Source organism: Rattus norvegicus, chromosome 2 (genome assembly GCF_021556685.1).
Source record: "Rattus norvegicus strain SHRSP/BbbUtx chromosome 2, alternate assembly SHRSP_T2T, whole genome shotgun sequence".
NCBI classification, from domain to species: domain Eukaryota; kingdom Metazoa; phylum Chordata; class Mammalia; order Rodentia; family Muridae; genus Rattus; species Rattus norvegicus.
The window spans coordinates 55,830,050-55,842,270 of record NC_141535.1 but is presented as its reverse complement, the minus strand read 5'-3'; the positions used below and the strand labels follow the sequence as shown (position 1 = coordinate 55,842,270).

Here is a 12,221-nt window from a genome sequence, read left to right as displayed (position 1 = left end):
GTTTATCTGTTCCTGATTTAACTTCGGTACCTGATATTTGTCTAGGAAATTGTCCATTTCCTGTAGATTTTCAAGTTTTGTTGAATATAGGCTTTTATAGTAAGATCTGATGATTTTTTTGAATTTCCTCTGAATCTGTAGTTATGTCTCCCTTTTCATTTCTGATTTTGTTAATTTGGACACACTCTCTGTGTCCTCTCGTTAGTCTGGCTAAGGGTTTATCTATCTTGTTGATTTTCTCAAAGAACCAACTTTTGGTTCTGTTGATTCTTTCTATGGTCCTTTTTGTTTCTACTTGGTTGATTTCAGCTCTGAGTTTGATTATTTCCTGCCTTCTACTCCTCCTGGGTGTATTTGCTTCTTTTTGTTCTAGAGCTTTTAGGTGTGCTGTCAAGCTGCTGACATATGTATGCTCTTTCCTGTTTCTTTCTGCAGGCACTCAGCGCTATGAGTTTTCCTCTTAGCACAGCTTTCATTGTGTCCCATAAGTTTGGGTATGTTGTACCTTCATTTTCATTAAATTCTAAAAAGTTTTTAATTTCTTTCTTTATTTCTTCCTTGACTAGGTTATCATTGAGTAGAGCATTGTTCAATTTCCACGTATATGTGGGCATTCTTCCCTTATTGTTATTGAAGACCAGTTTTAGGCCGTGGTGGTCCGATAGCACGCATGGGATTATTTCTATCTTTCTGTACCTGTCGAGGCCCGTTTTTTGACCAACTATATGGTCAATTTTGGAGAAAGTACCATGAGGAGCTGAGAAGAAGGTATATCCTTTTGCTTTAGGATAGAATGTTCTATAAATATCTGTTAAGTCCATTTGGCTCATGACTTCTCTTAGTCTGTCTACGTCTCTGTGTAATTTCTGTTTCCATGATCTGTCCATTGATGAGAGTGGGGTGTTGAAATCTCCCACTATTATTGTGTGAGGTGCAATGTGTGTTTTGAGCTTTAGTAAGGTTTCTTTTACATATGTAGGTGCCCTTGTATTTGGGGCATAGATATTTAGGATTGAGAGTTCATCTTGGTTGATTTTTCCTTTGATGAATATGAAGTGTCCTTCCTTATCTTTTTTGATGACTTTTAGTTGGAAATTGATTTTATTTGATATTAGAATGGCTACTCCAGCTTGCTTCTTCTGACCATTTGCTTGGAAAGTTGTTTTCCAGCCTTTCACTCTGAGGTAGTGTCTGTCTTTGTCTCTGAGGTGTGTTTCCTGTAGGCAGCAGAATGCAGGGTCCTCGTTGCGTATCCAGTTTGTTAATCTATGTCTTTTTATTGGGGAGTTGAGGCCATTGATGTTGAGAGATATTAAGGAATAGTGATTATTGCTTCCTGTTATATTCATATTTGGATGTGAGGTTATGTTTGTGTGCTTTTCTTCTCTTTGTTTTGTTGCCAAGACGATTAGTTTCTTGCTTCTTCTAGGGTATAGCTTGCCTCCTTATGTTGGACTTTACCCTTTATTATCCTTTGTAGTGCTGGATTTGTAGAAAGATATTGTGTAAATTTGGTTTTGTCATGGAATATCTTGGTTTCTCCATCTATGTTAATTGAGAGTTTTGCAGGATACAGTAACCTGGGCTGGCACTTGTGTTCTCTTAGGGTCTGTATGACATCTGTCCAGGATCTTCTGGCCTTCATAGTTTCTGGCGAAAAGTCTGGTGTGATTCTGATAGGTCTGCCTTTATATGTTACTTGACCTTTTTCCCTTACTGCTTTTAATATTCTTTCTTTATTTTGTGCGTTTGGTGTTTTGACTATTATGTGACGGGAGGTGTTTCTTTTCTGGTCCAATCTATTTGGAGTTCTGTAGGCTTCTTGTATGCCTATGGGTATCTCTTTTTTTAGGTTAGGGAAGTTTTCTTCTATGATTTTGTTGAAGATATTTACTGGTCCTTTGAGCTGGGAGTCTTCACTCTCTTCTATACCTATTGTCCTTAGGTTTGATCTTCTCATTGAGTCCTGGATTTCCTGTATGTTTTGGACCAGTAGCTTTTTCTGCTTTACATTATCTTTGACAGTTGAGTCAATGATTTCTATGGAATCTTCTGCTCCTGAGATTCTCTCTTCCATCTCTTGTATTTTGTTGGTGAGGCTTCTATCTACAGCTCCTTGTCTCTTCTTTTGGTTTTCTATATCCAGGGTTGTTTCCATGTGTTCTTTCTTGATTGCTTCTATTTCCATTTTTAATTCCTTCAACTGTTTGATTGTGTTTTCCTGGAATTCTTTCAGGCATTTTTGCGATTCTTCTCTGTAGGCTTCTACTTGTTCTCTAAGGGAGTTCTTCACGTCTTTCTTGAAGGCCTTTAGCATCATGATCAAATATGATTTTGAAACTAGATCTTGCTTTTCTGGTGTGTTTGGATATTCCATGTTTATTTTGGTGGGAGAATTGGGCTCCGATGGTGCCATGTAGTCTTGGTTTCTGTTGCTTGGGTTCCTGCGCTTGCCTCCTGCCATCAGATTATCTCTAGTGTTACTTTGTTCTGCTATTTCTGACAGTAGGTAGACTGTCCTATAAGCCTGTGTGTCAGGAGTGCTGTAGACCTGTTTTCCTGTTTTCTTTCAGCCAGTTATGGGGACAGAGTGTTCTGCTTTCGGGCTTGTAGTTTTTCCTCTCTACAGGTCTTTAGCTGTTCCTGTGGGCCTGTGTCTTGAGTTCACCAGGCAGGTCACTTGCAGGGGAAAAGTTGGTCCTACCTGAGGTTCCGAGGCTCAAGTGTGCTCGTGGGGTACTGCCTAAGTCCTCTCCGCGGGGGCAGCAACAGGGAAGATCTGCGCCACTCTTTCCGGGAGCCTCCGTGCACCAGGGTTCCAGATGGCGTTTGGTGTTTTCCTCTGGCGTCTGGATGTGCACAGAGTGCAGTCTCTTCTGGTTTCCCAGACGTGTCTGCCTCTCTGAAGGTTTAGCTCTCCCTCCCACGGGATTTGGGTGCAGAGAACTGTTTATCCAGTCTGTTTCCTTCAGGTTCTGGCGGTGTCTCAGGCGCAGGGGTCCTGCCGCTCCTGGGCCCTCCCCTACGGGAACCCAGAGGCCTTATACAGTTTCCTCTTGGGCCAGGGATGTGGGCAGGGGTGGGCAGTGTTGGTGGTCTCCTCCGCTCTGCAGCCTCAGGAGTGCCCACCTGACCAGGCGGTGAGGTCTCTCTCCCACGGGGTTTGGGAGCAGAGAGCTGCTGTGGGCCGGGATCTGCGGGTGTGGGACTTCCGGTAAACACAGGAAGTGCCCGGTCTCAGAGGAATTCTGCCTCTGTGTGTCCTGAGTTCACCAGGCAGGTCACTTGCAGGGGAAAAGTTGGTCCTACCTGAGGTTCCGAGGCTCAAGTGTGCTCATGGGGTACTGCCTAAGACCTCTCCGAGGCGGCAGCAACCGAGGAGATCTGCGCCGCTCTTTCCGGGAGCCTCCGTTCACCAGGGTTCCAGATGGCGTTTGGTTTTTTTCTCTGGCGTCTGGATGTGCGCAGAGTGCAGTCTCTTCTGGTTTCCCAGGCGTGTCTGCCTCTCTGTAGGTTTAGCTCTCCCTCCCACGGGATTTGGGTGCAGAGAACCGTTTATCCGGTGAAGTTGTCTTTTCTTTAGTGTAAAATTTTTTTTGTTTCCTTTGTGAAAAAATTCAGGTGTTTGTAGGTGTGTAGAATTATGTCTAGGTTTTGACTTGCTTACACTGATCAAAAGGTTAGTTTTCATGCAGTATCATGCTATTTTTATTATTACAACTTAGCAATACAAGTTGAAATCTGAAATGGCTATATCTCCTGCAGTTCTGTTCAAAATATGTGTGTGTGTGTGTGTTTGTGTGTTTGTGTGTGTGTTTTCATATGAAATGGAAGACTGTCAGAATTTAATGGGTATTGTCTTGAATCTGTGGATTCTGGTAGATTGGCCATTCTTACAATGGGAGTTCTTTGAATCTTCTGGTGACTTTTTTCTCTTTCTTCATCATCCTAAAGTTTTTATTATATGAGTCTTTCACTTACTTGCTTTGAGTTAGAGGTCTCCCAAGATGGTTTATTTTTTATTTTATCTTGTAGAAGGTGATATTTCCCTGATTTTTGTCAATCTATTTGTCTTTTGTATTTAGGAGAGCTATTGATTGTGTGTGTGTGTGTGTGTGTGTGTGTGTGTGTGTGTGTGTGTGTGTGTTATATTTTGTATCCTACTACTTTGCTGATAACGTTATTCAGATCGGCTGATATAGATGGTGTTAAGGAATTTGAATTTGGTTCTGGTGGCTAGTGAGCACTGCTAAAAGGTCGATCACGGGAGTAAAGAAGTGATGGTTTACATAGGTATAGTTGTAGAGAAGGAAGAGAAGTAGCGTACAAATGACCCCTTAAGGTGAGAAGTCAAAGGATGGACAGTAAAAGATGAGAGGCCAACAGGGAAGTGCTAGAAAAAGTCAAGTTAGCCAAGAGCAGATGAAAGCATCCACTGGGGGCTGAGACTTAATCTTCTTTCCATAGAAGGAATGGGTTGTGTCACACGGGAGGTGTGAAAACAACATACCCATGCCTCCTGTAAGGTGGTGGGCTTGGCAGCTTTTGAGCTTAACTATTCTTAGGGATATTAGAGGTTAGAAGTAGGAATGAAGGCTCATCTCAGCTGCTGTGGTGCTCAGTGAGAAAGCAGGGACCTTAGGGAGAGTTCCTAGGCATTAATAACATGGCAATGACATGGCCAGGGACAGTATTTCATTCAAGGGAATTGATGTGGCCAAAGAACAGTTTTTTCTTTTCATTAAAAAATCAATTAACATATAATTAAATCATCTCCCCTTCCCTTTCCTCCTTCCAATTCCTCTCATATTACTCCCATCCAACCCCTCCCACTATTCCCCTCAATTCCAAGGATGTGGAAAAAAGTAGCTCTCTGGATGCTCAGGTGGAGGGTGATGGTCTGGGAAGATGTTGACATTGGGTGCCCAGTATGCGGTCAACAGGGAGCTGCTCACCGACTTCAGTGTGCGTTTACATATAGCACATATTTTCTACCAGAACAATTGGAAGTGCTTTACAAACGCTAACCAGTGCACTCCTCCTGCCTGGGAAGTGCTTCGAACTTATATTCTCATTTGACACATAGGCACACTGAAACACAAAAAAGTCACCAGAGGTCGCAGCTAGCAAGAACCAGACATGAGATGTAAACACACGGAACTGGTTCACTGGCCGTGCTTTCGGATGCCTTAGCCAGAGCAGGGGGTTCATGGGGGTTCGGAGACAGAGCGTAAAAGATTAAAAATGACACCTATTTTATTGGACCTGCTCATCATAACCTGGTGTGTCAGTAAGGCAATGATTCCCAATCTTTCATGCTCACGAGGATCACTGGGAAAGTGGGGTGACAGATGTAGACATTTTCCCTTAGATATTCACTTCTAGATCTAATTTGAGCTCGGAAACCTGCAGGCACCCCAGCTGATGCTGATTCAGTAGTTCAAGGCTTGGACTTGTGATGTATTGTATTTAAAAGGCTACTATTTGCATATCAAACCAGAGTTAACAATGGAAATGAGGCACTCAGGTAATTTATTAAAAATGCCAGGCTTTCATAATTTCTCGTTATAAAAGTACAGTGTGTTCATTTGACAAAATTGCAAAATTTGGACAGTTATAAAAAAGGAAGTGGAAATCACTCAAAATGTGATCTGTAAGATTAGAAATGTCTAGTCATGACCTTTGTAAGAACCAATTTTTAGTGGAGATAAAAATACATCTAAAATTATGAGACACATAAATGGAAAATAGGAATTCAATTAGCATTCAAACTTTTCAGAACATTTTTCATGTTTTAGGTAATGTATTTCTGTTAATTAACAGCTTTTAAAACTTTGTTAATGTACTAGACCCTGATCTGTTTTTTTCTTCAGTATTTTATCACAAAGAATTTCAAATACAGAAAAAATTATGTAAGGAACACAGTAGTTGTTTACATATTTATTACCTATATGTGACAGTTATTATTCTGACATTTTGTCACATATACATGTATAATATTTATAATACCGACTGATTATTTAGCAGCATCACTGATCATGTGTTTCAAATGCTTTTTATTTATGAAATTATTTGAAAGTAATCTCACCTTCATACTTTATCCTTTAATATATGTATGCTTCTTCTAATGATATTCTTCTGCAAAGCATGCATCATATTCTTACTAACTAAAGCATTGAAAACCAGCAGTAATTTTATGATAGCCTCTATGTCATCATTTGACACATAGGCAGCTTAGAGATGCTTCCTCTTCTTCCTCCTCCTTCCCCCTTCTTTTTCCTCCTCTTCCTCTACCACGACCACCACTATCATTGTTATTTTGGCAGGATCTAATGTATCCTAGTCAGTCCTTCAACTTGTTATGTAGTAGAGGACGACCTCGAACCTCTGATCCCTTTACTTCCTGAGTGCTGAGATTATAGACTTGTGCTCCCACAACTAATCTTATGCAATGCAGGTGTGAGCGCCTTGTTTCCCAAGGGTTAGCAAAGGGTTCCCAAGGGTTACTAACTAAACAATATCCCCGGCCACCTACTTTTCTTTTCAATCTTACTTTTAATGTCTACTGAGAGTTCCAGCACAATCATGAGAAAAATGCAGAGATTTGCCTCTAACTCTAGCCACACCTCCCCAAACAGTGGAGCAATTGCTAAGATTGATGGACCTACACAGAGATAGCTTTTCATAGAATAGATATTGATTCTATATGATACATATTGACATTTGCTCTTGGCATTGTATATTTTATGGGTCTTTTAAGGATATCAGATGGATAATAACCACTGTAATGTTGTATAGAATGGTTTAAATTCTCTAAAAATCCAGGCACCCCTCATACTATTGTCTTTACGGTTTGCTTTTCTCAAAATGCCACAGTTTGATGGATTTTTTTAAAAACACCTGAAAGACTTTGGACTTTCGAGGATAATTTTATTTTATCTGTGCATGCTGACTTACCTGATTCATTTCATTTGTTTCCTCCATTTGTAGGAAACCAGGGCAGGGTGCTTCGAGGAGAGCCATCTGTCATCGGGGGAGGCCCTGGCTTTGTAGCTGACCTTAGTTTCCTGGACCTGGATAATCCTGCTGGGAACAGACAGCGCTACTCCTCCTGGGCCAGCTCTGTAACCAGTCTTCCCCAAGTCATAAAACAGAGGGTATGTGAAGCACTGCATGAAGCAGTGGGAGGAGTCATGTTTACTTGTGTTGGAAAATGAGATTACATCAAGGTGATTAAACAGAATTGGCTGCAATTAGCATTTTCTGCATCCTAATTATGCTTTATGTAGTAAAATGAATATATACATGATAATAAGAAACAGACGATGGCGCTTTATTTGTAGAGCAGCGGTAAAGCTTACACAACTTGTAAATCCCAAGACAATAATGAGGACGTTTGTATTTTAACTTTGGCCCTAAATAGGATTATGTTTTCTTTTATAACTTTACCTTCTTTGGTTTATTACCAGTGTGTGTGTGTGTGTGTGTGTGTGTGTGTGTGTGTGTGTGTGTGACATGTATGTGGGCTCATACATGTTATCACATGGAGACTCACAGACAATTATGTGGAGTCAGTTCAACCTTTGTGTGGGTCTTGAAGACTGACCTCAGGTTGCCTGGCTTGTGGAGCAAGTGCCAGTATCTGCCAAGTCATCTTGCCAGCTCTTCGATCATGTTTTCTTTGCTGTGTAAGCTGGTGGAGGGGTTACATATTTTCCAAGACAAATGCATACAGACTCGATTGCTGCTATATCTTTCGATCCAATCACTTCTCTTCCTGTGCTCTCATTTATGGGCTCTGAAATTACAGTAGCTCCAAATGACAGGTAGAGTCGAGGGTGTTTTTAACCACAAAAATGTGTTTTATTTTATAACACACTATATCTATTCCAAACAACAATAACAAATTAAAAGGAAAGACAACCCCCCCCAAAAAAAACCTAACCCAATCCTACAGCATTATGCAGACTCTTACAATGAAGACTAAAGATCATACTGGAAATTGGAATGAGGGTCATGACAAAATCTGCTATGATGTTGACTTAAGAAAGGTGGCACTGATAACAATGAAAGCAAGGCTTATGTACATTAAATTATTAGGAGATGCATCTGTGCTACCATGAATGAGGCACCTTGCCTAGAAAACCCTGAAGCTCCTTGGGTGCTGGAAGTGTTCCAGTATTTTAGATCACATAAAGTAGAACAAATCAGAGATCTGGAGGCCAGTTTACCAGAGGAGTGGGCGTGGCTTATGGCGCAGTAGGTTAAAAAACACTGAGGTGTGAGCTCTGTGTGCATCTACATTGCATGTGTTCCTGAGCTGTGAGGTTCTGTGTTCTCCCACCCTGTGCATCTCGTGGATACCACTGCACATGAGAGAATGCAAAAATCTGCAAGACGCTCATGCTGTACTCTGTCACGTCAACCTCAATAGAGCAAATCCACATTTCCTAAAGAAATATTTTGGTAGAACTGATTGTATGGCCTTTTCTTCTTATACTAGTCAGTATCCCAGACAAGGACCAACCAGCCAACCAACCAACCAATCAAACAAACAAACGCCTACAGTAGTTCTACACACACCCCTAATACACTGTTTACCTCAAATAAGGCAGGCAGCATTTCAGCATTTCCAGAAAAACCATTTTTTTCTAATTTCTTTTTTTCCTTTATTAACTTGAGTATTTCTTATTTACATTTCGATTGTTATTCTCTTTCCTGGTTTCCAGGCCAACATCCCCTTAACCCCTCCCCCTCTCCTTCTATATGGGTGTTCCCCTCCCCATCCTCCCCCCATTGCCGCCCTCCCACCAACAGTCTAGTTCACTGGGGGTTCAGTCTTAGCAGGACCCAGGGCTTCCCCTTCCACTGGTGCTCTTACTAGGATATTCATTGCTACTTATGAGGTCAGAGTCCAGGGTCAGTCCATGTATAGTCCTTAGGTAGTGGCTTAGTCCCTGGAAGCTCTGGTTGCTTGGCATTGTTGTTCATATGGGGTCTCAAGCCCCTGTAAGCTCTTCCAGTCCTTTCTCTGATTCCTTCAACGGGGGTCCCGTTCTCAGTTCAGTGGTTTGCTGTTGGCATTCGCCTCTGTATTTGCTGTATTCTGGCTGTGTCTCTCAGGAGAGATCTACATCCGTCTCCTGTTGGTCTGCACTTCTTTGCTTCATCCATCTTGTCTAATTGGGTGGCTGTATATGTATGGGCCACATGTGGGGCAGGCTCTGAATGGGTGTTCCTTCTGTGTCTGTTTTAATCTTTGCCTCTCTATTCCCTGCCAAGGGTATTCTTGTTCCCCTTCTAAAGAAGGAGTGAAGCGTTCACATTTTGATCATCCGTCTTGAGTCAGAAAAGCCATTTTCATTGTCCCATCACTCCTTTAGCCATGGAGGAAAGCAGACATTCTTTCACAGCCTCAACTCTGTCCTTTTCCCACGAAGAACTATAGACTGCTGTAGATGTACCAGCTTCCTGGTTGGGCAGGAAAGGCAAATGAGAGAACAGACAGCATCCAGCTTACGACTGTTCAAGGCCATTACTCAGAAGAGCCTGACTGTCACGTGCCCTTCCAGTCCAGTCCTTGGAGACATCATTGTGGTAGTTTGAATTTAGCCATCATTGTACTGTGCAGGAGAATTTAGAAACTGTTACAAAGCAGAGACTTTTTTCTTTTTCTTTTTTTTTTAATGTGGGAAAGTATGCTCCCACATAAGCTATTAAAATAACTTGACTTCAAAGTTCATTTTCTTCTGAAAAACCAAAAACAAGGTAATAATGTTTCCGTGCTTTAAATTTCTTCGGGAGAGATCCTTGGTCTATGGGAAAGAGTATTAAATCTGAGTCAGAAAATTTAATTCTGAGTGTAATTGGATTTCTTCCTTACTATAATTTAAGCACAATTCCCTTTTTCTGTCCTTTACGGAGGTGACAACTCATTGTCTTTGAAACCATCTTCCATTAATGAATGTTCTTTGGCTTTATTTTAATGCATGTTCAAGATGTAAGCAATATTCGTCATCTATCTGGCTCTAAATTTTCCCATATTTGTGTCGATTTCCTTGCAAGGAAGAGTGCGAATTCCATCCCCCTGCGCCAATTTAAACAGGAAACAACTTTACAGGGGCACTTGCTCATAGAGTTTTACCTTCTTTAGTTTCAGGCTCTGAAGACATTAAAATAGAAAATTCCAGAAATAGGCAATTCCGCGTTTTCTTTTATTATTAATTATCATTGTTAATTCCATACTGGGCCTGGTTGACAAACTACACTCTCTCACAGGGAGCCAGAGGGAAGGCTCATCAGTTAGGAACACTTGCTCCTTATCTGGACGGCCCCACTTTGGTTCCTGCTACTCCTGTTGAGAGGCTAACGACTGCCTATAATTAATTCTAGCTCCATCTTCTTCTTGCTTCTGTGGGCAGCTGCCTACATGTGACATTCATTCACAGGGACACACACACACACACACACACACACACACACACACACAAAGGGGAAGAGAAAGACAGAGACAGTGAGAGACAGACACAGCTTTATCATTGGTCCATATGAATAGGAAGAAGCCTATTTGGTTCTGTTCTTGCTTTGGGGACAGTCTTAGGGGTCTTGAGACATACATTATAGGGGCAACTGTAATGAAAGCAAGAATGGCTTTTGCTCTTGCTTCAGTGGGATTGGGTGTACATAGAATAAGAAGCACGCTCTTTCTTAAAGCTCAGAGTCCTGACTGACGTCTTTTCTCTGTAGCTGACACCGTTGTACGAGCTGGTCAAGGAAGTGCCCTGTGCCTCTGTGAAAAGACTGTACCTGAAGCGGGCTCTTGAGGAGTACTTAGATGAATTTGACCCCTGCCATTGCCGGCCTTGCCAGAATGGTGGCATCGCTAGTGTTGTGGGGACACAGTGCCAGTGTCACTGCAAACCATACACATATGGTATGGCGTGTGAGCAAGGAGTCCTTGTCGGTGATCAAGCAGGTCAGTGAAATAGGTTTTCACTCATTGCGAGGGATACATTGAAAAGGGAGTTCTCCTTGGCCCTTGACATGCACCGCTTTGTGTTTGAAGAAGTGAAGTTGCATTTGAACTCCTTCTGTTTTCCATCTCTAGATTGTAGCTTTTAAGGTTAAGGCCCTTTACTGTTTCTCTTCTTACTCAGCTGACTTAAAGATACCATTCTGGTTTTGACTCTATTTTCTATTAGAGTAGAATTGTGCTTAAAACATCTTCCATCCTTTCATACTTATCTCAATAAGGTTTTGCTTTAACACGGCTCTGTGGGAGCTAGCCTCCGTGACAGTGAGCTTTTTGGAACACTTCTAATATTTTGTATTATGTACCGTTAGTCAATATTTTTCAAGAGACATGTGGACTTTCAATTATCTGTTAAAATGGAAGCACTCTTTGCTAGTAAGTGCTAGAATATGTAGTAGGAGTGGTAATGTGTCTCCCCCTTCACTTTGGTCATTGTCTGGCGAAACAAATGCATGATACACTGTATGTGAAAGCACTTTGACACTAATAGAATAATCAGCACCCTTAAGATACAGCAAGAATTTTTCTATAGCACCCTGAACATGGATACTTCAAGTATATGAGCATAGCCATTCTGCCTGCTGCGAAAACCCCCAGAAAAGCCCAGAATAACAAAGGCACAAGAAGTTTGAAAGTTTGGTTGAAGGTTGTGCACTAATAAAATACCACAGCTGGATTCACGTCCAGCCACTGCAGATCCTACAACATACCCTTTCTAAATCTCCCAAGGCCATTATCTAATACACCCATCGCCGGTAACACCTTAGCAGGAAGCACAGCACCGAGCTCTGAAGTCTTGCTCTCTAGGTGTCAAGGGCCTCTTCCTTCTATTACAGGAGGGGTTGATGGAGGCTGGAGCTGTTGGTCCTCTTGGAGCCCCTGTGTTCAAGGGAAGAAATCAAGGAGCCGAGAATGCAATAATCCCCCTCCCAGAGCGGGTGGAAAGGCCTGTATTGGAGAAACGACTGAAAGCAGGCAGTGCGAAGACCAGGACTTGGAGAACTTGCGGTAATGGACCTTTTGGCAGTTACTGAGAGAACATATACTGTGCCGTGAGTGTGAGGTTGAGGGTTGCTGTCCTGAGATGATTAGAAGTCAAGTGGTGTTTTGGGCAGTGTTTGCGTTGCTCTTTAGAACTAGAGTCAATGAAGGTGGCAGGTCTGTCATGACTAGTAACCCTGGCTGTGAG

General features: G+C 41.9%; 1 protein-coding gene across 2 annotated transcripts in view; it reads left to right on the top strand.

The window, feature by feature from the left end:
- C7 (complement C7) overlaps positions 1 to 12,221 on the top strand; it is a 79,475-nt gene that overhangs the window by 35,200 nt on the left and 32,054 nt on the right. For both annotated transcript variants that reach the window (NM_001432332.1, NM_001432331.1), the window contains 3 exon segments: positions 6,991 to 7,157; positions 10,747 to 10,975; positions 11,869 to 12,040. In NM_001432332.1, the coding sequence (NP_001419261.1) occupies positions 6,991 to 7,157; positions 10,747 to 10,975; positions 11,869 to 12,040 (568 nt within the window).